Source organism: Bos indicus, chromosome 9 (genome assembly GCF_029378745.1).
Source record: "Bos indicus isolate NIAB-ARS_2022 breed Sahiwal x Tharparkar chromosome 9, NIAB-ARS_B.indTharparkar_mat_pri_1.0, whole genome shotgun sequence".
NCBI classification, from domain to species: domain Eukaryota; kingdom Metazoa; phylum Chordata; class Mammalia; order Artiodactyla; family Bovidae; genus Bos; species Bos indicus.
In genome coordinates this window covers 26372538-26399161 of record NC_091768.1, presented here as the reverse complement: position 1 = coordinate 26399161, position 26624 = coordinate 26372538, and the positions used below count along the sequence as shown (strand labels likewise).

The window sequence follows — 26624 nt, the reverse complement described above, 5'->3', positions numbered from 1 at the left end:
GACCCTCAGCGACCCCATGGACTGCAGCCTTCAAGGCTCCTCCGTCCATGGGATTTTCCAGGCAAGAGTACTGGAGTGGGTGCCATTGCCTTCTTCACCTTATATCCCTAGTACTTATCTTATTGCTAAAAGTTCGTGCCTTTTGATTGACTTCCTCCAATCTTTGTTCCCCCTACTCCCTGCCTCTGGTAACCACAGATCTTATCTGTTTTTCTGTGAGTTCATTTTTGAAGTATAATTGATCTAGAACACTGTTAGTTCCTGTTACACAACATAGTAATTTGATTTTTCTATACATTTCAAAGTGATCACCACAATAAGTCTAGTGACCACATGTTAACATACAAAGACACTACGCAGGTATTGACTGTATACCTCACACTGGGCATTTCATACCTGTGACTCATTAATTTTACAACTGAAAGTTTGTGGAGTGGTATAAACTTCCAGATGACTTGAATGCTTAAGCAAGGAACTTAGATCACATAAATATGATGCTCTGGGGTACTGAAAGGGTGTGACTTGAACCCAAAGACCTGGCTTCTGCTGCCTGCTCCTGGGTAGTATGGCCTTGGAACGGGTGTTCGGTTTGTCTGTAGACAATTTCCCTTCCTTGAATTTCTCACATTATTATGTGAACAGTAATACGTAATAAAGTCAAACTACAGCATTAAAAACCATTCATAATTGTATACAGTTAAATTTTGCTTTTAACAACTGCACAATGGGAATAAATATACTGGGGATAATGTTCATACAAGGAGGTTCAAAGTAGTATTCAATGAATGGCAACTCCCTTCTGCTTCCCTCACAAAAAACACACTTGACCCAGAGAACATTCTTAATAATCGCTGGGTTTTAACGTGCGAGCTCAGTTGCTCAGTCGTGTCCAACTCTTTGTGACCCTATGAACTGTAGCCCAACAGGCTCATAGTGACCCCAAATTAATAGATTTCTCATCCTGGTTATTAATTCAATGTTGAATTAAAGTAGTGGCTTGCTAAATTAGAATTTTGGTTTACCTAGTTAGACATGATTGCAGACTTTAAGACTCTTTGAGACTTGTTTCTCTTAGCTGATCTACTATTTAAATTAGGTACAGGAAGTACCCGCACGAGGACAGCCCAAGAAATCATCCAGACATTCCATGAGGGAGGTTGGGGGACTCCCCCCGCACACACAGCCAGCAGCACAGAAGCCCTTTCAACATCCAGAAATAGATCTCCCATTGAGCCTCTGTTTATCTCCTCTGACCATAAAAAGCAGCTGGCTCGGCAGGAAAGACTGGCGGCTGCAATTAACTCCAGGAGACCGTAAGCCCAGTCCCAAGCAACATGAGTAAAGGCTGCTCAAAGAACTTTTGGAGTCATGTTGCTAGCTCATTGCTAGGACCATTCGATCATCTGAGGAGGAAATCTGTGAGCTAAACACCAGACACATTACCACAACGTTTCCTGTAACCACCAGAGGCACTCAGAATCATTGCATTATTTGGGAGATGCTTCAGAATGACGATCAAATATCTACAAAATGATTAAATGCTGATGGCATTTTGTTAAATGAAAAGCATAAAAAAAAAAAAAAGGATTGCTTGATCCCATTGTTTTCCTCTTCCATGACTTTGTATTCAAACTTTTGCTCAATATTAGACTAATAGGGGCTCCCTCATAGCCCAGTCAGTAAAGAATCTGCCTGCAATGCAGGAGACCCAGTTTTGATTCCCTGGTTGGGAAGATCCCCTGGAGAAGGAAATGGCAACCCACTCCAGTATTCTTGCCTGGAGAATCCCATGGACAGAGGAGCCTGGCAGGGTACAGTCCATTGGGTTGAAAGAGTCAGACACGACTTAGCAACTAAAAGAAAGAGACTAATAGTAGTTGCAAAGAAAAAGCTGAATCAGAATTTTTAAAGCCACTGGAGGCAATAAGAGATCTGTATTGGAACATTTTACACTTCATTGCTAAACAATTACCAGGTCATTAGGAAACAATGGCAAACATCTCTCATATTTTTGCTAAGAGCCCTTAAGAGCACTATTTTTGTTGCTTATTTTCTATACAAATGAATTAATAAAGGCCTGGAAAATTGCAGTAATTTAATTCACTATATATGTGTCCAGGAGCAGAAACAAGAAGTATCAAGTGCAACCAAATGACCATCTGAAGCTCATTTCAAATTTATATTAACTTGGTATTATTAATATTCTTGAGCTCATGCTCAGTCGTGACTTTGACTCTTCACAACCCCATGGACTGTGGTTCGCCAGGCTCCTCTGTCCGTGGGATTCTCCAGGCAAGAATACTGGAGCAGGTTGTCATTTCCTTCTCCAGAGGATCTTCCCAACCCAGGGATCAAACCTGGGTTTGCACCTCCTGCACTGGCAGGCAGATTCTTTACCACCAGTGCCACCCGGGAAGCCCATTAAATAAGGCAAGAAAGGCCCCAAGTCTTTACCCCCAAAACTTCTCTGGGGCCCAACAAATGCTTTTAAAGCTACAGGTAGGCATTTTGTATTATAAAAGTCTAGCTCTTTGCTTTCATTGCATCTAAAATTTGTTTTTGTTTTTGTTTTTTTTAATTTTTTTTTTCATCAGTGTCTCTTTTGCTGTCTCGTACACAGGTTTATTGTTACCATCTTTCTAAATTCCATATATATGCGTTAGTATACTATATTGGTGTTTTTCCTTCTGGCTTACTTCACTCTGTATAATAGGCTCCAGTTTCATCCACCTCATTAGAACTGATTCAAATGTATTCTTTTTAATGGCTGAGTAATACTCCATTGTGTATACGTACCAAAGCTTTCTTATCCATTCATCTGCTGATGGGCATCTAGGTTGCTTCCATGTCCTGGCTATTATAAACAGTGCTGCGATGAACATTGGGGTACACGTGTCTCTTTCCCTTCTGGTTTCCTCAGTGTGTATGCCCAGCAGTGGGATTGCTGGATCATAAGGCAGTTCTATTTCCAGTTTTTTAAGGAATCTCCACACTGTTCTCCATAGTGGCTGTACTAGTTTGCATTCCCACCAACAGTGTAAGAGGGTTCCCTTTTCTCCACACCCTCTCCAGCATTTATTATTTGTAGACTTTTGGATCGCAGCCATTCTAACTGGTGTGAAATGGTACCTCATAGTGGTTTTGATTTGCATTTCTCTGATAATGAGTGATGTTGAGCATCTTTTCATGTGTTTGTTAGCCATCTGTATGTCTTCTTTGGAGAAATGTCTATTTAGTTCTTTGGCCCATTTTTTGATTGGGTCATTTATTTTTCTGGAGTTGAGCTGTAGGAGTTGCTTGTATATTTTTGAGATTAGTTGTTTGTCAGTTGCTTCATTTGCTATTATTTTCTCCCATTGTGAAGGCTGTCTTTTCACCTTGCTGATAGTTTCCTTTGATGTGCAGAAGCTTTTAAGGTTAATTAGGTCCCATTTGTTTATTTTTGCTTTTATTTCCGATATTCTGGGAGGTGGGTCATAGAGGATCCTGCTGTGATGTATGTCAGAGAGTGTTTTGCCTATGTTCTCCTCTAGGATAAAATTTGTTTTTTATAAAACTAAAATAAATATTTCTAGGGTGCAGTTTCTACAATGTTTTCAACCCTTTATAGCTGATGGGTCCTTGCTGAGTACAATGAAAATAAAAACCAGTTACCGGAAAAGGTAGGAATAAGCAAAACCAAGCAGGTTGTGGTGGGAAATCAAATATGGAGAAGCAGCCCCCTTGGTGGGAAGGTCTCAGTTGTTTTCCTTGAATGTTTTGCTCCAAAGGCATGATTGTAGAGGACACAGCTGCAACAATTTGAGTTGAAATTTCAGAACTAAGAAGACAGGGCAGGAGGGGGATTGTGGAGGGGAGAGAGTGGAGAAGGAGAAATGAATGAAGAGAGGAAATCTCAGCAGAGAAACAATCTATTTTTAAAAGAACCAAATAAAACTCTTAGACTGGAAAAATGCAACATCTGGAAAAATTCACTGATTGAGTTCAGAACTATAAGAGCGATAGCAGAGTGAAGCGTCAGGAAACTTGAGGATAGATCACTAAAAATTATTATATCTGAAGAACAGAAAGAATTTAAAAAGTGAATAGAATCTTAAGAATCTGTGAAAGTGAAAGTCGCTCAGTCGTGTCCGACTTTTTGTGACCCCGTGGACTGCAGCCCGCCAGGCTCCTCTGTCCATGGGATTCTCCAGGCCAGAATACTAGAGTGGGTAGCCATTCCCTTCTCCAGGGGATCTTCCCAACCCAGGGATCGAACCCAGGTTTCCAGAATTGCAGGTAGATTCTTTACCGTTTGAGCCACCAGGGAAGCCCTGTGTAGGATGATATCAAAAATTATCATATATGTAAACTTAAACTCCTAGACAGAGAGAAGAAAGAGATTGGAGGATAGATTACAATTGGACACAAGAAATCTTTTGAGAAAATATTAACTTGATTGTGGTAATGATTTATACACTCGTGGAAACTCATTCAACTGTACACTTTAAATATAAAAGTTTAATGTCCATTCTATATCAATGAGACAGTTTAAATAATTTTAAACAATATACACATGCAAAAAAGTAAAATAAATGTTCTTACACCCAAGTAAGATTTTTGTTTTTTTTAATATTCTTTTTCGTATTTTCTAAATTCTCATTATATACATGTCTTTTTATATGTTGTTCAAGTTCTATGTTTTAAAATTGGGAAAAATTAAAATTATTTGTTTCTAAACAAGCAACTTTACTTTGCCAACAAAGGTCCATCTAGTCAAAGCTATGGTTTTTCCGGTAGTCATGTATGGATGTGAGAGTTGGACTATAAAGAAAGCTGAGCACCGAAGAATTGATCCTTTTGAACTGTGGTGTTGGAGAAGACTCTTGAGAGTCCCTTGGACAGCAAGGAGATCCAACCAGTCCATCCTAAAGGAAATCAGTCCTGAATATTCATTGAAAGGACTGATGTTGAAGCTGAAACTCCAATACTTGGCCACCTGATTCGAAGAACTGACTCTTGAAAAGACCCTGATGCTGGGAAAGATTGAGGGCAGGAGGAGAAGGGGACAGACAGAGGATGAGATGGTTGGATGGCATCACCGACTCAATGGACAAGAGTTTGAGTAAATCCCGGGAGTTGGTGATGGACAGGGAGGCCTGGCATGCTACAGTCCATGGGGTCACAAAGAGTCGGACACGACTGAGTGACTGAACTGAACTGAAATAAGCAACTTAGTTTAAATATAGTATTACTTATCTGGTTTTATATTTGGATACTTTCTATTAAAGTTTTAGAGAAAATTTAAGTATTATATTTGTCATCTATTGGATATGCTGTGTGTTTAGAGTGTTTCTTGTTTTATTTTATTTGAAATAGCATGCCTCTTATTAAGTTTTGATTTGTGGCTATCTGAAAGACAAGGAAAACACAAAAATGCATAAATCAAGAATAGCTGTCTTACCGTATTTAAATGGTTCAAACCTAAGCCAAAAAGAGTATATTCCAATCTACTCAGTGTATATGGATTAAAATTACCTTCTGAGTTCATTATTAACTTTTTAAAGTTTTATTAATGAAAATCAGCAGGATCACCATGTTTTGTTATTATGACAATTGTTTCCATAACCATTTTAAACATTGCATAAGAATTTTGTCTGTTCTTAAGCATATTTCTTCTAGTATGTGACTATAAGAACTTATATTTTGTGAATATGGGCAGAAGAACTAGTTTATTAAGTAAATGTTTCTTTGTCTCTGATAGTTAACTGATATATATAAATGTTAAAGAGAAGAAACTCAAGGCAATTGATTTTATAAACCATTGTATTGCCACTATTTTCTACTTTTTATAAGGCCACTTGGGTTTTATCACATAACTTTTTTTTAACTAGAAGTTACAAATTAAGAGCCAAATGGTTTTAATTTGCAGTTAAGCTAAAAAGAAAGCAAATTAAGTGTTTTGTAGACAAAAATTTAACTAATAGCCTATTTGGTGTTGCTGACAGTGATTACATTTCATCAGCTTATTATCATCATATTGCCTTAGTAATAGGCCTAGGCTCAGGCTGTGCCCTCCAAAACAGCAGAGCCCAAGATCAGATCTTGCTTGTAGGTAATAGTTTATTCTGGCATGTGAATCTGAGAAACAAAAGCAAGCAGCTGGGAGAATGAAACAGGAAAGGAGAATGGATTTATCAAAGGCTGCATTATCAAGGCACTGTTGCCTCTGCAGGCACCTCGCCTCAATCAATCCTCGAGGTCCCTCTGAAGAGCTAGGTAGAATGTTTCTCAAATTGTCCACCCTAAAAACAGAAGAGGAGATGTTTATCCACCTGCTCTGATTCCCATTAGTTGAGGGTTGCTCCGTGGAACAAAACTCCATCATGCTTCCATGTAGGTGAATCTCGAGGGCTCAGCAGTCTCTGCACGGCATCCAGTGAAGCAGCAGAGAACTTCCAAGACGGAAATCGGAGGAAGGAGCTGTCAGATCGCCCTTGCCAGCAACTGACTGCCCCTGTGCAGCTGAAGACGAAGGACGGGCTGAGACGTGAGAGCTTAAGGGGTAACAGTGCGGCATTCTAGGGATAAACATACCAACAAAGAGGAGAACCAAGACAATTTGTTAGGCTAATCCCATTAGCCTCTGATACACAACACACACACACGCACACACACACGCGCGTGTGTGCACGTCCTGACATTGGCGTCCGTCGGATTTCGAGAATCAATTACGTTCTTCTCTTCCAGACTCTACGTTCGGTAATATCAAGTCAGGAGTTTCAAATCAGCAAAGATGTGAGTGTTTTGCACTACTGAAACTGGCAGGCTTTACATATCAGAGGAGTTTTGTTTGTTTCTTTAGTGGGAGTGGGGCGGAGCTGCTTTGCCAGCATGCCACCACTATCTGTATGATGTGTGTATGCAGGTGCTTGCACATATATAGACACACATGACAAAGCGTTCACTTACTTGTAAACTGTAAGGTAAACAATTTTGGTAAAATAATAATAAATTTAAAAGAAGTACTATTTTGATTTCAAAATAGAAACTATCATAGGAGCCTTTGTATGAAGGAATAAACTTGAAAGCATCAGTAAAATATTAATGCACCACCTACCTAAACACAGATTAAGTGGGGAAGAAAGAAGAGAGCCTAGCTGAGATAGTAGCCATATGACAATCTGCTATGGCCTGACTGGTGTACACATGAAATTTCTCAGACTTTCGAGGACTAGACACATAATACAAGTAGCCCTCCAATTCTTTCAAAGTTCCTGATTTTTTTTTTAAAGCATGTTTTAACATTCAAATAGCCATTTGGGGGCTAAATTCAAATTACTGAATTCATTGTATTGGTTATAACTTCTTGTAGTTTGAAAGATCTTACTTATAACTTCGGATCCACAAGTTTCAACCAATCTAAAGGATGATCTGGTTACCAAAGGTAGCAAAGCTTGTCACAGAAAAGTATTAGTTCAAAGGGCCAGAACATACAAAAGGAGAAAACTTCTGCAAAAGCCAGTGCTTCAGTTCTGCGGTTATCTTTTCTGTCAGGAGCCAAACGTAAATTCTATTTACATTTACCCCAGGCTACTTATTGGTAAATATCCTAATGTAGGACTATTACTACATTTAAAATTTCACAATTTAAATTTCTTTCATGATGTTTCCACTTTAGAATAAACTTGAAATAGAAGCTTCTTGTGGGAAACACTGTTGAGTGTTCAGCATTTCAGCTGCTGGTGAAATGCTGTTAGCAGTATAAGTATTAGCTGAACCAAGATGTGATTATTAAAGTCATAATAATGAAAGTGATTACCCTCGAATCTCTCTTTGGTTCTCCCGCTCTTTTTTAATATATAACTCTGTTGGTCCTGATACAAAGATATTTAATCTTTGCCTTTCCAAAATGACCCAGAGTCATGTAGCTAACAATGACTTTAGATTAGTTAAATTAAATTATTCTTACCTCATTACGTGTTACTTCATTGTATAATCAACTGAATTTAGTATCAAAGGTGAATTTACTTAAGTTGATCCTTCCCTTGCTTTATTTTTCTGATAAACATAAAAACATTGTAGTAAGTGTCCAACACTTACATCAACTTTTTTATAGCTTACATGATGATTGCTTTTAACGCTTAAACCTAATACCACACTGCTATAGGAGAGGTGAAATGAAAATGCTAAATGCTATATATTTAATGGGCATGAAGAGAAAGATGCATTGTGAAATGCTTGAGAAACTTTTGACTTCATGAAATCAGAGGCTTTAATTTCAGACAGACTTACCTCACCAAGAATTGCCTGACCATATAATATTGGGCAAATTAATCTCTCTAAGCCTCAGTTTCTTCATTTATAAACAAGGAATGCAATATAAACTAACTCTCAGAGCTCTTGAAAATTATGACTAAGATGATCTATATCAAAGCTCAACACAATGCATGGAATAATGTTAAATTCAAAAGATCAAATCAAAACATTATTTTCAGAAATAATTTCATCTATAAAACAGAGATAATAGCTCATTTCAAGGGATATTGTGAGGAATAAAATAGTTTACATGTAAATTGCCTAGAAAAAATGCTTAATATAAAGTAGATAATCAAGAAATGATAGCTGTTATCATCATTGGATTTATTGCCACTGAACCAAGTTCTTCTACATGCTTGTTTTATAGAGCTTATAATTTGGAGCCCTCTGGTGTTCGTATCGGGCACTGCACTTTTGAATCAGTTGGTAGAGTTACACGCTTAGATCGGTTATTTCCTCAAACTATATATTTACATACGGTTTTGTCAATCCAAAAGACCTGTTACTTATTTAATATTTTAATTTAACTTGACCTATTTCTTAAGGGAAAATAAACATATCTCCTAAACCAGTTTTCTATCATAATAAATATTAAAGCAATATGTTTTTAACATCTGTTAAATACATAACTATTAACATAGAACATTGTAATTTGGGTGCCAACCAGAATTATACCTCATACAACACTTGAGAAACCTCATTTTATATCAACAGATTTCATTATATGCACGGTTGAAAAAATCTTAAAGAATTATGAGACGTTAGTTTGATGGACAAGAGGACAAAGGATTTTTTTGAATAGAGATTAAAGTACATGTAAATGCAGAGGGCTGTGGAAGCACTTGCCTCGTGGCAGAAACTGCCAGCGGCTGGACGTTAGGTCCACGTGAGAGGTGGGCGTGGCCACATCAGGGTCGGCCTCCTGTGTCCTGGGGAAAAGGGAATCCTTTCCTGTAGAGTCATTATTTTCCCAAGAATTGAGTTCCATGCTGCTGCTGCTGCTAAGTCGCTTCAGTCGTGTCCGACTCTGTGCAAACCCATAGACGGCAGCCCACCAGGCTCTGCCGTCCCTGGGGTTCTCCAGGCAAGAGTGCTGGAGTGGGTTGCCATTTCCTTCTCCAATGCTTGAAAGTGAAAAGTGAAAGTGAAGTCGCTCAGTCGTGTCCGACTCTTAGCGACCCCATGGACTGCAGCCTACCAGGCTCCTCCGTCCATGGGATTTTCCAGGCAAGAGTACTGGAGTGGATTGCCATTGCCTTCTCCGAGATTTTAGTGAATACTTCTCACCATCTCTCAAAAAGAAAATGCGCGGGCGCGTGCGTGTGGTGTCAAGTTTGCAAAAAGCTGAGTTAAACCAAATTACACAATATTTTTTTTATTTCAGAGGTTGTCACAAGCACTGTAAAACTTTAAGGGGAAATTAAAATGGTAATCGGAGAAGGCAATGGCACCCCACTCCAGTACTCTTGCCTGGCAAATCCCATGGACAGAAGAGCTTGGAAGGCTGCAGTCCATGGGGTCGCTGAGGGTCGGACACGACTGAGCGACTTCACTTTCACTTTTCACTTTCATGCATTGGAGAAGCAAATGGCAACCCACTCCAGTGTTCTTGCCTGGAGAATCCCAGGAACGGGGGAGCCTGGTGGGCTGCCGTCTATGGGGTCGCACAGAGTCGGACACGACTGAAGCGACTTAGCAGCAGCAGCAGCAGCAGCAGCAGCAGCAGCAAAATGGTAATATGCAGATGTCGTAACCGTGTTTGATTTTCGGAGTCGTTTAGTTTTTGAAATGTCTTGTGAGAAAAGTAAGAAATGCCCTGGGATTATGGAGAGTCCTTTTTTTATAAAGACAGTAATAACATGATTAGATTTGTATTTCAGAAAAATCATGGGTAACAGTATGGTGGCTAACTTGACAGAAAAAAAAAAAAAATGAGGCTGCCAAATGTGTTAGATTATGGCTGGATCACCCATGTGCAATGCTTAGTTGCTCAGTCATGTGTGACTCTTTGAGACCCCATGGACTGCACCCCGCCAGGCTCCTCTGTCCATGGGGATTCTCCAGACAAGAATACTGGAGTGGGTTGCCAGGCCCTCCTCCAGAAGTTCCCAACCCAGGGATTGAACCCAGGTCTCCCTCATTGCAGGTGGGTTCTGTTCAGTCTGAGCCACCAGGGAAGCCCTGAATCACCCATAGTACATGTAGAAAACACAACACAATCACTACATATGTCATGAATTTTAAACTATAATAGTGAAAAATAATTTTAGGGCAGTACAAATTTGAAAGCAGTAATTTATGCCTGAAAAGAAAAAGAGACTAATTAAATAAAGTAATGGAGCTTATTGGAAGGAATGACAAAACCTAAGAGATAAAAAGAAAGGACAGAAGAAGAGACTTCTTAGAATGTCAGAAAAATATTCCATGCCAAGAAATTAGTACAACAGTAAATATATCTGAGTAATAGAAAATAATCATGATGATAGAATAAAAGGTATACTAGATGTTAAAAAGTAACAAATTATAAAAAAGTATTTCTTTTTTATTTTAATAATTATTTTGTGTACTTTAAAGGTTTCTTGCTGCTTTTGTGGAAAATGACAGATGGAGGTGGAATACTTTAGCTTGTGAAATACAAATCAGTTGTGGCTCTTACTATCATTATGAGTTATCAAAACCAGACTGTGTGTGAGTGTATGTATGTAGTGAATGGTAATGTTTTGGCAAAAGTGAGTCGGAGATAGAAAGAGGTGGAATAAAAAAAAAAAATCTCGTAAGGTAGAAAGCAAAACTCCTTGAATATTTCAGAGGAATAAAAATGGAGGAAAATCTTTTCCAGAGGATATTGAATTTCAAGCAGGTTGATGGATCCTGTTTGCTTTCAAACTGATTTTTTAACCAGCATTTAGAGCAGTCGCTCTATTCATTTGACAGTTATGGGGAATAATTACTCATTTTCCTTATCGAACTGGTTTGAAATGCCTCATTGTGTGAGAGTTCCTGCAGCTTGTCAGATTGTGTTAATTTTGTTCATTTTTCTAGTGACTATTTTAAACTGTTGACCCAGCTCATGAATACAGCAGCTCTTTCCTTTCTCTTCTGAAAAAGGTGATTGGGTAACAGACACCATTGGATATGCAGAAAATGAAGCATCCTGATACAGAGGTAAGTCAATATTTTTAAGAGAAAGTCAACATAATTTTTTCTTCTTTTCAAATTCTTCCATTGATATTATGTGACATTTATTTCAGGTGACTTTAATCAATTAAATTTTCTTTTTAATTTATATGTTCACTGAGTATTCCCTAATACTATTATAGAATGAACTGTGGTTGTGATATTTTTAACTGTTCCAAGGAATGGAGGGAAAGAAAATTAGAAACTAGGAGGCAGTCTGGAGTCTACGTTAAGAACACAAGTTGAAAATTTAATCTAGGTTCATAGTCCCGCTCCATAGTTCTTAGCTGTCTGACCTAAGCCAGTTTCTTTGTCTGAAAGATGGATGAAGATAATACTTCTCTCCAAAGAGATTTTATGCATATGCGAACGATTATTGTATTGTTGTGGAACAGTCTAAAATTACATTGTTAATATTAATTTAATACTATTACTTTGGGTTTTATTTTTCAAAATGAAAATTAAAACAAGAGCCTGATAGTATGAACCATTTGGTACTCCGGATTCTCCTTGGGTTCCACCAATTTATCCAACCTTATCTATAATTAATTCCCAGAATTAATCCCCCAGTTCAACATGGCTGGTCTTGTTGGCCAAGCTTCCTAACTCCCAATTTCTTGAGATTCCAGCTGGATCATCCCTTCAAGGTGGCATTCTGTTTACTCATCTCAAACAAAACATCAAGCACAGGGTCCTAATTCCCTTTTAAGGTATGTGCATATATGTATATATATATATGATCATAAATTAGTGATATTAACCATTTGTAAGAACATGTTTGCTTTTTAACAACTGCCTTTTAAGTTATCTGGAAAACTGCCTTGTGGGAGAATGTCAATCATCAAGAGTTAGGAGTAATTTTTCGCAAAGAGCTGTATTGACGTGGTGAAGAATCTGCCTGCCAATGTAGGAGATATCAGAGATGGGGATTCAATCCCTGGTTGGGAAGACCCCCTGGAGGAAGGCATGGCAACCCACTCCAGTATTCTTGCCTGGAGAATCCCATGGACAGAGGAGCCTGGAGGACCACAGTCCATGGGGTGGCAAAGAGTCAGACACAACTGAAGTGACTTAGCACACAGCATAGCACGAAACACTCCAAGTGGCTGCCTGTCCACTCTGCCCATTTATAAGCTCATCCTAGATCAATAGGATAATACTTATATGTGCAGTCATTGCTTCATCAAAGATCAGAAAATAAGGAAAACTAGGAATGAGAAAACCTTGCATTAGTAAATTTATATTTGGCAATTAAAAACCTCTAATTCTCATAATATGATAGACCAGAGATCCTAATACCATCCCACAATAAAAAATATAAATATTCTTAAACTATTAAAAATGTTAAATACACTTTTTAAATGAAGAAAAGGGGCTAAAAAATAGTAGGGGAGATACAGGACAGGAGTGAATTATGAGAAGATGTCTGGGGAAGTAAGCTACCTTGGAAGCATATGCAGATTCTTATTTCTACTCAGAGAGAAATTTAAAAAAAAAAAGGTCTTCTAACTACAAAAAATGGGGAGCCAAATGGAAGAACAGTCTTCATAAAGTGTAGACTCAACAAAAAATACAAGGAACCTAGGAATAAATATAACAAAGTTCAAAGACTTTATTAAGAATATGGTAGTTTAATGAAAAGGTCAGTTTTCATTCCAATCCCAAGGAAAGGCAATACCAAAGAATGTTCAGGCACAATTGCACTCATCTCACACGCTAGCAAAGTAATGCTCAAAATTCTCCAAGCCAGGCTTCAAAAGTAAGTGAACCATCAACTTCCAGAAGTTCAAGCTGGATTTAGAAAAGGCAGAGGAACCAGAGATCAAATTGCCAACATCTGTTGGAGCATGGAAAAAGCATGAGAGTCCCAGAAAAACATCTACTGCTTTATTGACTACACCAAAGCCTTTGACTGTGTGGATCACAATAAACTATGGAAAATTCTTAAAGAGATAGGAATACCAGACCACCTCACCTGCCTCCTGAGACACCTGTATGCAGGTCAGGAAGCAACAGTTAGAACTGGACATGGAAAAACAGACTGGTTCCAAATTGGGAAAGGTCAAGGCTGTATATTGTCACCCTGCTTATTTAACCTATATGCAGAGTACATCATGTGAAATGCCAGGCTGGATGAAGCACAAACTGCAATCAAGATTGCTGGGAGAAATATCAATAACCTCAGATATGCAGATGACACCACCCTTATGGCAGAAAGTGAAGAACTAAAGAGCCTCTTGATGAAAGTGAAAGAGGAGAGTAAAAAGTTGGCTTAAAGCTCAACATTCAGAAAACGAAGATCATGGCATCCGATCCCATCACTTCATGGCAAATAGATGGGGAAACAGTGGAAACAATGACAGACTTTATTTTCCTGGGCTCCAAAATCACTGCAGATGGTGACTGCAGCCATGAAATTAAAAGATGCTTACTCCTTGGAAGAAAAGCCATGACTCACCTAGACAGCATATTAAAAAGCAGAGTCATTACTTTGCCAACAAAAGTCCGTCTGGTCAAAGCTATGGTTTTTCCAGTGGTCATGTATAGATGTGAGTTGGACTATAAACAAAACTGAGCACCAAAGAATTGATGCTTTTGAACTGTGCTGTTGGAGAAGACTTTTTTTTTTTTTTTTTTAATTTTTATTCCTTTATTTCTCATGTGTTCCCCATCCTGAACCCTCCTCCCTCCTCCCTCTCCATACCATCCCTCTGGGTCGTCCCAGTGCACCAGCCCCAAGCATCCAGCATCGTGCATTGAACCTGGACTGGCATCTCGTTTCATACATGACATTTCACATGTTTCAATGCCATTCTCCCAAATCTTCCCACCCTCTCCCTCTCCCACAGAGTCCATAAGCCTGTTCTATACATCAGTGTCTCTTTTGCTGTCTCGTATACAGGGTTATCGTTACCATCTTTCTAAATTCCATATATATGCGTTAGTATACTGTATTGGTGTTTTTCCTTCTGGCTTACTTCACTCTGTATAATAGGCTCCAGTTTCATCCACCTCATTAGAACTGATTCAAATGTATTCTTTTTAATGGCTGAGTAATACTCCATTGTGTATATGTACCACTGCTTTCTTATCCATTCATCTGCTGATGGACATCTAGGTTGCTTCCATGTCCTGGCTATTATAAACAGTGCTGCGATGAACATTGGGGTACACGTGTCTCTTTCCCTTCTGGTTTCCTCAGTGTGTATGCCCAGCAGTGGGATTGCTGGATCATAAGGCAGTTCTATTTCCAGTTTTTTAAGGAATCTCCACACTGTTCTCCATAGTGGCTGTACTAGTTTGCATTCCCACCAACAGTGTAAGAGGGTTCCCTTTTCTCCACACCCTCTCCAGCATTTATTATTTGTAGACTTTTGGATCGAAGCCATTCTGACTGGTGTGAAATGGTATCTCATAGTGGTTTTGATTTGCATTTCTCTGATAATGAGTGATGTTGAGCATCTTTTCATGTGTTTGTTAACCATCTGTATGTCTTCTTTGGAGAAATGTCTATTTAGATCTTTGGCCCATTTTTTGATTGGGTCATTTATTTTTCTGGAGTTGAGCTGTAGGAGTTGCTTGTATATTTTTGAGATTAGTTGTTTGTCGGAGAAGACTCTTGAGAGTCCCTTGGACCGCAAGGAGATCCAACCAGTCCATCCTAAAGGAAATCAGTCCTGAATATTCATTGGAAGGACTGATGCTGAAGCTGAAAGTCCAATATTTTGGCCACCTGATGCGAAGAACTGACTCATTGGAAAAGACCTTGATGCTGGGAAAGATTGAAGGAGGAGAAGGGGATGACAGAGGATGAGATGGTTGGATGGCATTACTGACTTGATGGACATGAGTTTGAGCAAGCTCCAGGAGTTGATGATGGACAGGGAAGCCTGGTGTTTGCAGTCCATGGGTTGCAAAGAGTTGGACATGACTCAGTGACTGAACTGAACTGAAAGCTTAATTGAAAGATATTGAAAGACATAAATGAATGGAGTTGGCTACTGTGGTCATGGATGGGAGATTCAAATTTCTTTAACTTTATCCATAGGTTCTATGATATTTTGATCAAAATTCTAGTATCAGTTTTTATAGAACTTGTCTTGCTAATTCTAAAATGTATGTGAAAGAATAAAGTGCTATGTATGGCCAAGACACATTTGAGGAAGTACAAGCTAGAAGTTGTTCCTGAGCAGATTTGCAATTTAGTATAAAATACTGTTAAGATTCTGCAGTGTTGTCCTAAGGATAGATACACTGATCAATGGGATGGAATAGATATTACAGAAATTAAACCACATACATATTGTTTAGTCTTGATAAAACCACTTCACAGATTTTCACTGTAGATTTTTTAAAGGTTTGAAATGAACTTAGAACAAATCTGTATATATGAACAACAAAAGAAAATTTAAAGTTTTTTTAACATAAAATGTATTTGCTTGAATTTTGTTAATGTAAAATGTAAATACTTCCTAAGTTAATTATGACAATATTACATGGGATATATTTGACTTGTGAATTTTTCCTGTACTATTTGCTTCATCAATAGGAAAGTTCCCCGGAGAAACAGATTTCTCTTCATTCATGAAGAAGACTTACTACAAAAAAACAAGAACTCAGAGACAGCTCATGAAAATGTTTTTTTCCTGAATAATTTTCATATATGTTCATTTTCATTCAAATTGTTAAATACTGCAATATTAAATTAATAGAATATTTGAACAATTGAAGTTTATAGTACTTCTAAGAATTTTTCAATTCCAAAATAGTTCTTAATTACTTTGGGGTTTATTTTTTCTTCTTCCACAAATATATTGGCACTATACAGTGTATATAAAATATACTGGGCTATATACAATACTTTAAATCAATTTTAAATTGCTTTCTTCCATGTTATAGTTTGAAAAACCACAAGTTAATTCTACTCACTCATTCACATCCCTAGCAGAGCTAATTTGATTGACTCTTAACTAAGACAAGCCTACCTACCAGGCCAGGTCCTTGAATTTGACATAAACTAGTATAACAGAGGGGCTTCCCCCTGTGGCTCAAGTGGTAAAGAATCTGCCTGCAGTGCAAGAGACTCAGGAGATACTGATTCAATCCCTGGGTCAGGAAGATCCCCTGGAGGAGGAAATTGCAATGCAATCCAGTATTCTTGGAAAATTCCATGGACACAGCAGCCTGGTGGACTACAGTCCATGGACTCACAAAGAGTCAGACATGACTGAGCACATACACATCTCCAATGTAACAAAGGTTACGCTGACATGTTCTTATTGACCTACTGCAGTTTTCATGATCACTTTGTGTTTCTATAACATTTACTTAAGACCCAGTTTAGATGATCTCAGGCTGCCAAAGTCACTCTGAAGTTTAGAAAACAGCGATCGTGGTCATGAAACAATCCTTTGCCATTTTGCAGTGTTGTCTGTGATCTATCCTATGGTCATAGACAACAGATGTGGACTGTCATTAAGATTTGCTGTGTGGCTCAGGAAACTCAAACAGGGGCTCTGTATCAACCTAGAGGGGTGGGATGGGGAGGGAGATAGGAGGGAGGTTCAAAAGGGAGGGGATATATGCATACCTATGGCTGATTCATGTTGAGGTTTGACAGAAAACCAAAAAAATTCTGTAAAACAATTATCCTTCAATAAAAAAATAATAATAAAAAAAAGATATCATCCAGATTTCTGCTGAACCAAATAAATGAGCCTCCTGGCTCCTGTAAAACTATCCCTCAGGACATTATCAATAATCTCTGTGACATTCTACTTAACCTTTCTCTAATTTTTCAATGTCATTTATAAACAATGAAGCCAGAGTGTACACTGTGTTCAAAAAAGCATGGCCCGTACCTGCCTTTCTGCTTTTGTTTTACAAGAATGGCATGGTCATATCCATTTATCTAGAGGTCAAACCCTGACAAAGACAGCCACTGGATACCCAGCCACTAACCACAAGAGCCATCTCACCAGCAACAAGCCGTTCTGGAGCCTTTTGTAATGAAATTGTACTTTTCAATAAACAAATCAGAAATCCTCTAAGGAATGAGGGAAAAACACAAATAATGAGAGAACTGACTGTGTAGTAGAGACCTTGTCTTTCCATCCCGTCCTCTTTTGGAGCTTCCATACTTTCATCACCCTGGCCATGTCCTGTGCTGGCCTAGCTCTAGTTGGCAACACACTCCCTTTCTCTCTTTCCTTAGTGCTACTGAAAGAGTTCAACATTTTTGGAAACACAACAAACACTAAACAGAAACACATAACCAACAAGGACCTGCCATATAACACATGGAACTCTGCTCAGTGTTATGAGACAACCTGGATGGGAGGGGAGTTTGGAGGAGAATGGATACATGTATATGTATGGCCAAGTCCCATCCCTGTTCATCTGAAACTATCACAACATTGTTAATTGACTACACTCCATTACAAAATTAAATGTTTAAAAAAAAACACAAAACACCAAGCAGAGAAAAAACTACCCCAAAAAAACAAAAAACAAGAAGATACAAACAGCCTGGAAATAGCCGACTTTGGCAAGCTGCAGGTTTTAAATCTAAGAAAACCAAATGAAAGAAAGTGAGAGTGAAATGTTGCTTGGTTGTGTCCAACTCTTTGTGACCCCATGGACTATACAGTCCATGGAATTCTCCAGGCCAGAATTCTGGAGTGAGTAGCCTTTCCCTTCTCCAGGGGATCTTCCCAACCAGGGCTCGAACCTAGGTCTCCAGCATTCTTTACCAGCTGAGCTATCAAGGAAGCCCGATGCTACCTCTCAAATGACTGGTGCAGGATTAGGCTTCTTTCTTGCCAGAGTCTCGGATTCTTTGTGTCTGATGGGCACATTCCAACCTGAAGGCCCATATAAGTGATGCCTTCCCCATCCTCTTTGTTATCCGTCTCCCGAGAAAAGAGGTTGGGCTAAGAATGCTGTCACTGGAAGGTCAAGTGTGTACCTGGGCAGAACTGATATGGACCCATTTGACCTCAAGAAAGAGAATGGATTTCTAGCACTTTCCTCATGCAGACGTACAGAGAAAACCACTGGGATCATTCTGCCTCCTCTTGCCTTCTCTCCTCAGGAACAAGGTAAAGCCCCTCTTAGTCCTTTTTTGGACCACAGTGTCTGTTCAGGCAGCAGATAAGAAATGACTGATGAGAAGGGAAGAAGACGACAGGAAAGCTCAGAGCAGCTATGTGTGGAAATGAAGGGCAAGAACCCCTTCTTGCTAGGCCCAGAGGCCCTCCCTATACCGAGTGTGCTAAGTCGATTCGGTCATGTCTGGCTCTTTGCAACCCTATAGGCTGTAGCCTGCCAAACTCCTCTGTCCATGGGATTCTCCAGGCAAGAATACTGGAGTGGGATGCCATGCCCTTCTCCAGGGGATCCTCCCGACCCAGGGCGCAAACCCACGTCTCTTCTGTCTCCTGCACTGGCAGGCGGGTTCTTAACCACTAGCGCCACCTGGGAAGCCTCCGTGTACTGTGGGGGCCTCCTTACCCACCCAGGGTAAGCATTTCTATTCATATGATTCTATTCATAATGACCTGCAAGAAATAAAGTCATGGCTCTTACCTGGGGGCAGCTTGGCCTGCCAGAAGACATTTGACAACAGGGAGACATTTTTGATTGCTCAAACCGAAGAGTCACTACTGGTGTCTGGCGTCTCGTGAACAAAGGTCAGGGAAGCTCCTACCCATCCTATAGCACAAGGAAGGATTAGCAAGTGAAAAATGGCAACAGGCCCTTCCCTGGCAGTCCACTGCTTAAGACTCTGCCTTCCGTTGTGGGGGGCTGCAGGTTCGATCCCTGGCCAGGGAGCTAAGATCCTACATGCCTCATGATCAAAAAACCAAAACATTAAACAGGAGAAATATTGAAACAAATTCAATTAAAGACTTTAAAAATGGCAACAGGGTTGAGGTTAAGAAGACCTTAGAAAATTAATACATTTTAAATGTATTTTAGAGATTGATATTTTAAAATGATTCTACATTTTAAAGCTTTAAAGTCTAAAGGAGTAAGTTTTAGTATTTGTGTATACTAATCCTCAGGGTACAATTAAACAGTATGCCTCTTTTCAATGGAAAAAATATACCTTTATCCTCTAAATTCTTTGAACATCTATGCATAATTTATGACCCAGAGAACACATTTAGAAATTTAGGAGGAACTTAGAAAAAGCAAAATCTGTACACTAGGTTTTTTTGTAAAGGATTTTACATAGTCTGATCAATTTATTGAGGAGTTTTTGAGGGATAAACATATCTCATATGGGGTATAAGGAAATTCATTGATATTTTCCTACACCACTTGGAAGGATGGGAAATTCAAGGTGATACCCATTCTATCCTAACATTTCTCAAAGCTATTTGGACATTAGAGTTCCCCAGGGGATTGTCAGGGCCAAGTCTCCTTGCTCTGCTGGGAGGAGGGAAGGACAGGGTGAGATGCACAGACAGCCCTATGTCTAAGCTCTCCTTCAAACTTCTCTTCCTTCCCCAACTCCCCTGGAAGGAGGGACAGAAAATTCTTGCTTTGTCTGCTCACATTTCTTTTTCATTATACTCTGTTTACCCAGGTGGTGACTTTTTAATCTGAAAACTCAAAGTTTCATATCCTTTAAGTATTTAAATTTTAGTTTCAAACACAAGCTTTAGCATCAGATAGACTTAGGCTGAAATTGTGACTTTACCATATTTTAGGTACCTGTGCTTGATTTTACACTCTAGGAACAATGATAATTATTAGTAATAATTATAGTGAATATATGTCCGTATGTGTATGTGTGTATGTATATATATATACATATTAATATATTCATCTTCAGATACTATGGACAGTTTCTAAAACAGTCATTCTCAATCTTGGAAGCGTATCAATATTACCTAGAAAGCTTTCAATATTATCTAGGGAGCTTTCAAATCTAAACGTCTGCAGAGTGGGAGCCAGGTGGTCGGAAATGTTTCAAAGCCCCTTCCCTGTGTTGTGAGGGTGCACCAGTGGGCTGGGAAACACTGCTCTGGCCCCAGAAGATAGGAGGGAAAGAACACATTAATTAACACTGCAGAGAGCATCCTGCCACAAAACACCACAAATACCGAAACTCAGGCGCGGAGACGCACAGAACCTGCCTCCTTACGTGTGCCTGTGTGCTCGGTCACTCAGTCGTGTCAGACTCTCTGCGACCCCGTGGACTGAGCCCGCCAGGCTCCTCTGTCCATGGCATTCTCCAGGCAAGGATACTGGAGTGGGCTGCTGTGCCCTCCGCCAGAGGATCTTTCTGACCCAAGGACTGAACCCACATCTTCTGTGTTGCAGGTGGATTCTTTACTGCTGAGCCATTGCGGAAGCCCCCTCCAGTTACACAGCTAGTACTTTTCATCGAAAGTACTTGCATCAAAAGGCATCAAAAGCATGTTCTAAATGACCTAATCAAAACATGGGCCAAAGAACTAAACAGACATTTCTCCAAAGACATACAGATGGCTAACAAACACATGAAAAGATGCTCAACATCACTCATTATCAGAGAAATGCAAATCAAAACCACAATGAGGTACCATCTCGCGCTGCTCAGAATGGCTGCGATCCCAAAGTCTACAAACAACAAATGCTGGGGAAGGTGTGGAGAAAAGGGAACCCTCTTACACTGTTGGTGGGAATGCAAACTAGTACAGCCACTATGGAGAACAGTGTAGAGATTCCTTAAAAAACTGGAAACAGAACTGCCATACGACCCAGCAATCCCACTGCTGGGCATACACACCGAGGAAACCAGAAGTGAAAGAGACACATGTACCCCAGTGATCATCGCAGCACTGTTTACAATAGCTAGGACATGGACGCAACCTAGATGTCCATGGGCAGAAGAATGGATAAGAAAGTTGTGGTACATATACACAATGGAATATTACTCAGCCATTAAAAAGAATGTATTTGAGTCAGTTCTAATGAGGTGGATGAAACTGGAGCCTATTATACAGAGTGAAGTAAGCCAAAAAGAAAGTCACCAATACAGTATATTAATGCATATATATGGAATTTAGAAAGATGGTAAAGTGAAGTCACTCAGTCGTGTCCGACTCTTTTCAACCCTATGGACTATAGCCTACCAGGCTCCTCAGTCCATGGAATTTTCCAGGCAAGAGTACTGGAGTCGGTTGCCATTTCATTCTCCAGGGGAATCTTCCTGACCCAGGGATTGAACCCAGATTGCCCGCATTGCTGGCAGACACTTCACCCTCTGAGCCTATAACAATGACCCTATATGCAAGACAGCAAAAGAGACACAGATGTAAAGAACAGATTTTTGGACTCTGTGGGAGAAGGTAAGGGTGGGATGATTTGAGAAAGTAGCATTGAAACGTGTATATTACCATATGTGAAATAGATCACCAGTCCAAGTTTGATGCATAAAACAGGACACTCAAAGCTGGTGCACTGGTATGACCCAGAGGGATGGGATGGGGAGGGAGGTGGGGGGGCGGTTTAGGATGGGGACACATGTACACCCGTGGCTGATTCATGTCAAGTATGGCAAAAACCACCACAATATTGTAAAGTAATTAGCCTCCAACTAAAATAAATAAATTTTTTTGAAAAAGCATGTTCTTTAGTGTATTAGTAAGGATCACAGTCAGAGTGGCATAATTTATCTGTCTTTCCTATTTGTACCTCAAATTTCTCTGCTCTGCCCATCTCCCAAGGGCTCCCTCAGCCCAGGTCAGAGTGTGGTCTGGGGCGTTTTAAGTGACCCAGGAACTTATTTAGGCAAGACTGTTGGTATACCATCCCTTTGTCCAGGTAAGATTCCCACGGCATCTCCACCTCTGAAGAAAGATCAATTGTGGAGGAGTGAACAGCTTTTCATTAACATAACCAAACACACACCCATTGTTTTCCAGGTGGATTATCTACAGAGACAAAGAACATAGGGGTGAAGATGGCTGTTTTCCTTAGCTTTAAAGAAGTGAAGGAAATTCACCATCCTAAGTGCCAAGAAAAAGGAGGGCGTAAACACAATCTCCTTTTACTAAACCATTAACCTGGTTAATTCCTCCATCCTTCAAGACTCAGCTGAGGCAAGCATCCTCAAAGAAACCTTCCTTTGTCTCCTCCCCCATCTGAGTTAGGAGAGCTCCCTTATTTGCCCAGGTGCATACTTGGCTTAACTCTGTACTGTGTTATATTATATTTATATTACATTATATTTTTATTATATAATATAATATTGTATTATATTTTTATTATACTGCACTGCTTGATAGAGCATCTGCCTTCTCATGAGTCCATGAACAACCTGGGTAAAAAGGGTCATGCCTCTTCCTGTACCTTTAGTATCTAGCACAGTCCTTGGCACATAGATGATCTTCAGTAGCTGTTTCTGAATCAATATCAATATTCCCTTATTATGAACAGTGATAGAAGACATCAAGAGGGCAGACCTTAACATTTTGTAAATCAGAAAAATGAGTCAGAGCTTAGAAGAAGTTTAGATGACTCAAGGTGGAAAGTCATTAACTATTTTTAGCTCCTTTTAACTGCTAGGAGTCAACTCTAGCCTGTTGTTTAATCTCCAGGGTAGAGAGGACCGGAACAATGAAATAGGCTCTGAAAAGTGATTTAATCACCGATTCTGATTCATCCTTTGGCACATCCTCGTTCGATATCTCCAGAAACCATTTAAAAGCCATGGTTGGTGTTCTATAGAGGCATTTTAATGGCAATGATTACAAATCAGGGACCTCTTCAATATAACAAGAAACGCTGATGTGTTTATACATGTTCCAGGCAATTATGAGTGCTCCTCTTTCAAGCAAAAATGTCTCTCTTAATGTTTATTAGACTATATTCTGAGAGTAACTATAGAAACTACTAGTTAGTTGTTTATTCAATAAATCATTTTATAGCTATGAATCTGTATAAGGCTCTTTGGCAGGCAATGAGAGGCTCAGTATAAAGACCCACATTGGCAACGCAGGAGACCTGGGTTCAATCCCTGGGTCAGGAAGACTCCCTGGAGAAGGAAATGGCAACCCACTTGCCTAGAAAATTCCACTGACAGAGGAGCCTGGCGGGCCACAGTCCATGGAATCACAAAGAGTCGGACGTGACTGAGTGACTAACACTTTCACACTTTCAATATGAGAGACCCACACTGGACCCTGACAGACTTTACCATCTAAGAGAGGACAAAAAAATAAAAACAACTGAACAATACAGCAAATCATTCAAGACAAAAAGTAAGTAAAGACTACACTGTATTTTGCAGATGAAGATGGTATAGGTGGGAGGAAAAGTTACCGAGACAGCTAAATAGCTGAGGAGGTGCGGCAGGAGCTGATATTTCTTAGTCCCTGCCATGCTTTCTGGTCACATTACCAGGTCAGGTCAGGCTGGGAACAGAAATGTAAATTTCTAGTCCTTTGTCTCAAAAATGTGACTGCTTCATCAACCTACAGGTACAGCCCATGGGCTTCAGATTAGAAAAAGTATACAGTTGATGCTTTTTATTGGCAGATTCTGTATCTGCGAATTTGCCTCCCTACGAAAATGTGTGATACCAGAATCAATAGAGCACTTCCATGGTCCCTCCTGGACAAGGGCAGAGCCCTGAAATAGCTAGGAGGACTGGTGTATACCTCCTAGCAAAGGAATCAAAGGCTAACCTCCACCTTCTTCTTTCAACTCTCAGATGGTACATAACTGCCCTTCTCACAGACTATAATGAAGGCTAAAATGAAGGCTAGTTCTACTATTTAAAAAGGCCTCCACGCCTGGTTGGCGGTATAGTGGTGAACATAGCTGCCTTCGGAGCAGTAGAACTGGGTTCAATCCCCAGCCAACGCAGCAGGCTGGTCTCTGGGGCTTCCCAGGTGGGGCTAGTGGGAAAGAACCCACCTGCCAATGCAGGAGACTAAGAGACATGGGTTCAGTCCCTGGGTTGGGAAGATCCCCTGGACAAGGGCATGGCAACCCACTGCAGTATTCTTGCCTGGAGAATCCCACGGACAGAGGAACCTGACGGGCTAAGGTCCATAGGGGCGCAAAGAGTCTGACACAACTGAAGGGACTTAGCACGCATGCGCGCACCCACCAAGCCTGGTGCTGAAGAGCCGTGGGGTATCCTAAGTGCCTGAAAGCTGTCTGCGACTTAGGGAGAAATGCAGATATTGAATAAGCTTCAGAAGTTCTGTTCACATTTCCTAAGTTAAATAAGCTTAATAGTGCTGTGGGCTGGGAGTGTTCATTATTAGTGAGTGAACAGTATGTATTAAATGAGGTATTTTTAAACAGAAACACACATCAAACAAAGTTATATACTAATCAGTTGACAAAAAAATATTGAGTCCAGAGGTTCAGAGGAACCTACCACTGTATCCCTTATTGTAAAGCCCCCTTCCTTCCCCTCTTCAGGGCATTGGCTGTATGCAAGCCCATGGATCTTGCCATTGGTCAGCAACGGCATTCATAAGAAACTGTCCCATAAACACACACACATACACACATACCCTTTCATCTCCAGTATTCGGACACTAAGTGTCAACAGTGGTACTTTCTTCACCTAGGATATTGATTCCTAGTCGTTTCTCTTTGTTCATGATTGATACCCTTTTCCTTGATTTAAACGTATACATAATTTTACCCTACATGCTCCATTGCCTAAGAGACCACTTGAGTGTATAAGGGCCACTGTTTAATGATTTATCAATATTCGGGTCTGTGAACCGGCAGACGATTCTGACGATTGAGACCTCGGTAGATTGGACCTCGGTGATATCCAAAAGAAAAATATTTTTATGCTTGTGGATTATTTTAATGAACTATAGAAAGTGGGTATCAATAAATGTATTTACAAAAAAGAAAATTGAAAGCACCGCGGACCTCAAGCCGGCTTTAGACATCGCTGGGCAGAGCACGCGCCCTGAGCCCGGAGCGCGCGCCCCCGGCCCGATGCCCGAATCGGCCGGCAGGTGGCGCCCAGCGGTGGGCTGCACCCCCGCGAGGTCTGGGCCAGGTAGACTGGAAGGGGCGGAGGTAACCCGGAGCGGGCAGCGGAGGCCGCCCCTCGGCCCCCACCCCCTCCACGCCGCGCTCGCTACACGCGTGCGGGGAGAGGACGTGGCCAGCTGCGTTCCGAGATCCGGCACCGCCGCTGCTTCTCCGCCAGGCGCCGGGCGTCCCCGCCACTCTCAGTCCTAAGTCGGCTACTATGGAGGCGCAGGCTCGAGGTGAGTGGTCGCCGATCGCCCCGAGGGTCAGGCCCTAGGGCTCCCAAAGGCCCTTTCCCCTCATCACCTAACTTTGCTCCCCGGCCGAGCGGATGGGTGACCTCACCCCATGTGTCCACCACTCTACTCCTCCCCGCGCCTGAGGGACAATTCCTGCTCCCCCAAACTCAGGATGTGCTGTGGGCTGGGGACCAGTGGAGAGGACCCTCGACAGGAAACGCGCCCCCGGATTGCTCGACTTCTTTCCCAGCCAGTCGCGCTCGCGCTTCCTACACCCCGCGGGCACCCGCAGGACCTGTTGGGCAGGGTCCGGAGAACCCCTTTCGTCCCCTTCTTCCCGCCGGGAGTAGGGAGGGGCCGCGACGACTCCTGCAGTGCACGGTGGGCTCGCGTCCTGCACCTCCCGAATCCCGGGCTGAGCGCAGCGCGCGCCGAGGTGCTAGCTCCATGGAGACCCCGGGTCTCCCGGACACGCGAGGGGTTTGCAGCGCGGGGACCTGCCTTCCGAGACCGGGGAGTGCGTTACCCGCCCGCTGATTTTCGCAGCTCGACGCGAGAGTCCCGGTTTCCTTCGGTCGGGGGGCGACCTCTGCCTCCCTTGGCGCGCGGGGCCTTCGAGCTCCGGGGGTCACTGGCTCCAGGAGCCCGAGAGGGCTTCACCGAGGGCAGCCTGGTGTCTTGAGGTCGCAGCAGAGAAGGGTTAGGGAATCCCGATGGAATCGTGCCAGAATGGAAGTAAATGGTATATGTAAAGAAGCAGAGGTGGACGAATGTGGAGCAGGAGACTGGAGTCTGACTCTATAGAGTCTCTCTTGGGAGCAATGCCGAGAATGAATGAATGCGAGTTCAGCCTTTTTCGGGCTTTAGAACAATCATCACCACCTTTCTTCCACGGGAAATTCT

At 41.0% G+C, this 26624-nt stretch overlaps 1 protein-coding gene and 2 long non-coding RNA genes across 6 annotated transcripts in view; 2 read left to right on the top strand and 1 right to left on the bottom strand.

Moving 5' to 3' along the window:
* Window positions 1-5138: 5138 nt before the first annotated feature.
* Window positions 5139-9549, bottom strand: LOC139184890 (uncharacterized). The gene is made up of 3 exons (XR_011568403.1): window positions 8974-9549; window positions 7952-8040; window positions 5139-6560 (listed from the first exon to the last, which is right to left on the bottom strand). It is a non-coding gene; the product is annotated as an uncharacterized lncRNA (long non-coding RNA).
* Window positions 9546-16261, top strand: LOC139184889 (uncharacterized). The gene is made up of 3 exons (XR_011568402.1): window positions 9546-11463; window positions 12105-12185; window positions 16025-16261. It is a non-coding gene; the product is annotated as an uncharacterized lncRNA (long non-coding RNA).
* A 9240-nt stretch (window positions 16262-25501) lies between these two features.
* The window catches only part of TPD52L1 (TPD52 like 1), a 93739-nt gene continuing 92616 nt past the window's right edge, over window positions 25502-26624 (top strand). Inside the window, exon 1 of one of the 4 annotated variants that reach the window (XM_070795834.1) lies at window positions 25502-25721. In XM_070795834.1, coding sequence (XP_070651935.1) covers window positions 25703-25721 — 19 coding nt within the window. In that variant the 5' untranslated portion in view covers window positions 25502-25702. The remainder of the gene's footprint in view (window positions 25722-26624) is intronic. The other 3 variants (XM_019967120.2, XM_019967121.2, XM_019967122.2) reach the window with 3 other exon arrangements.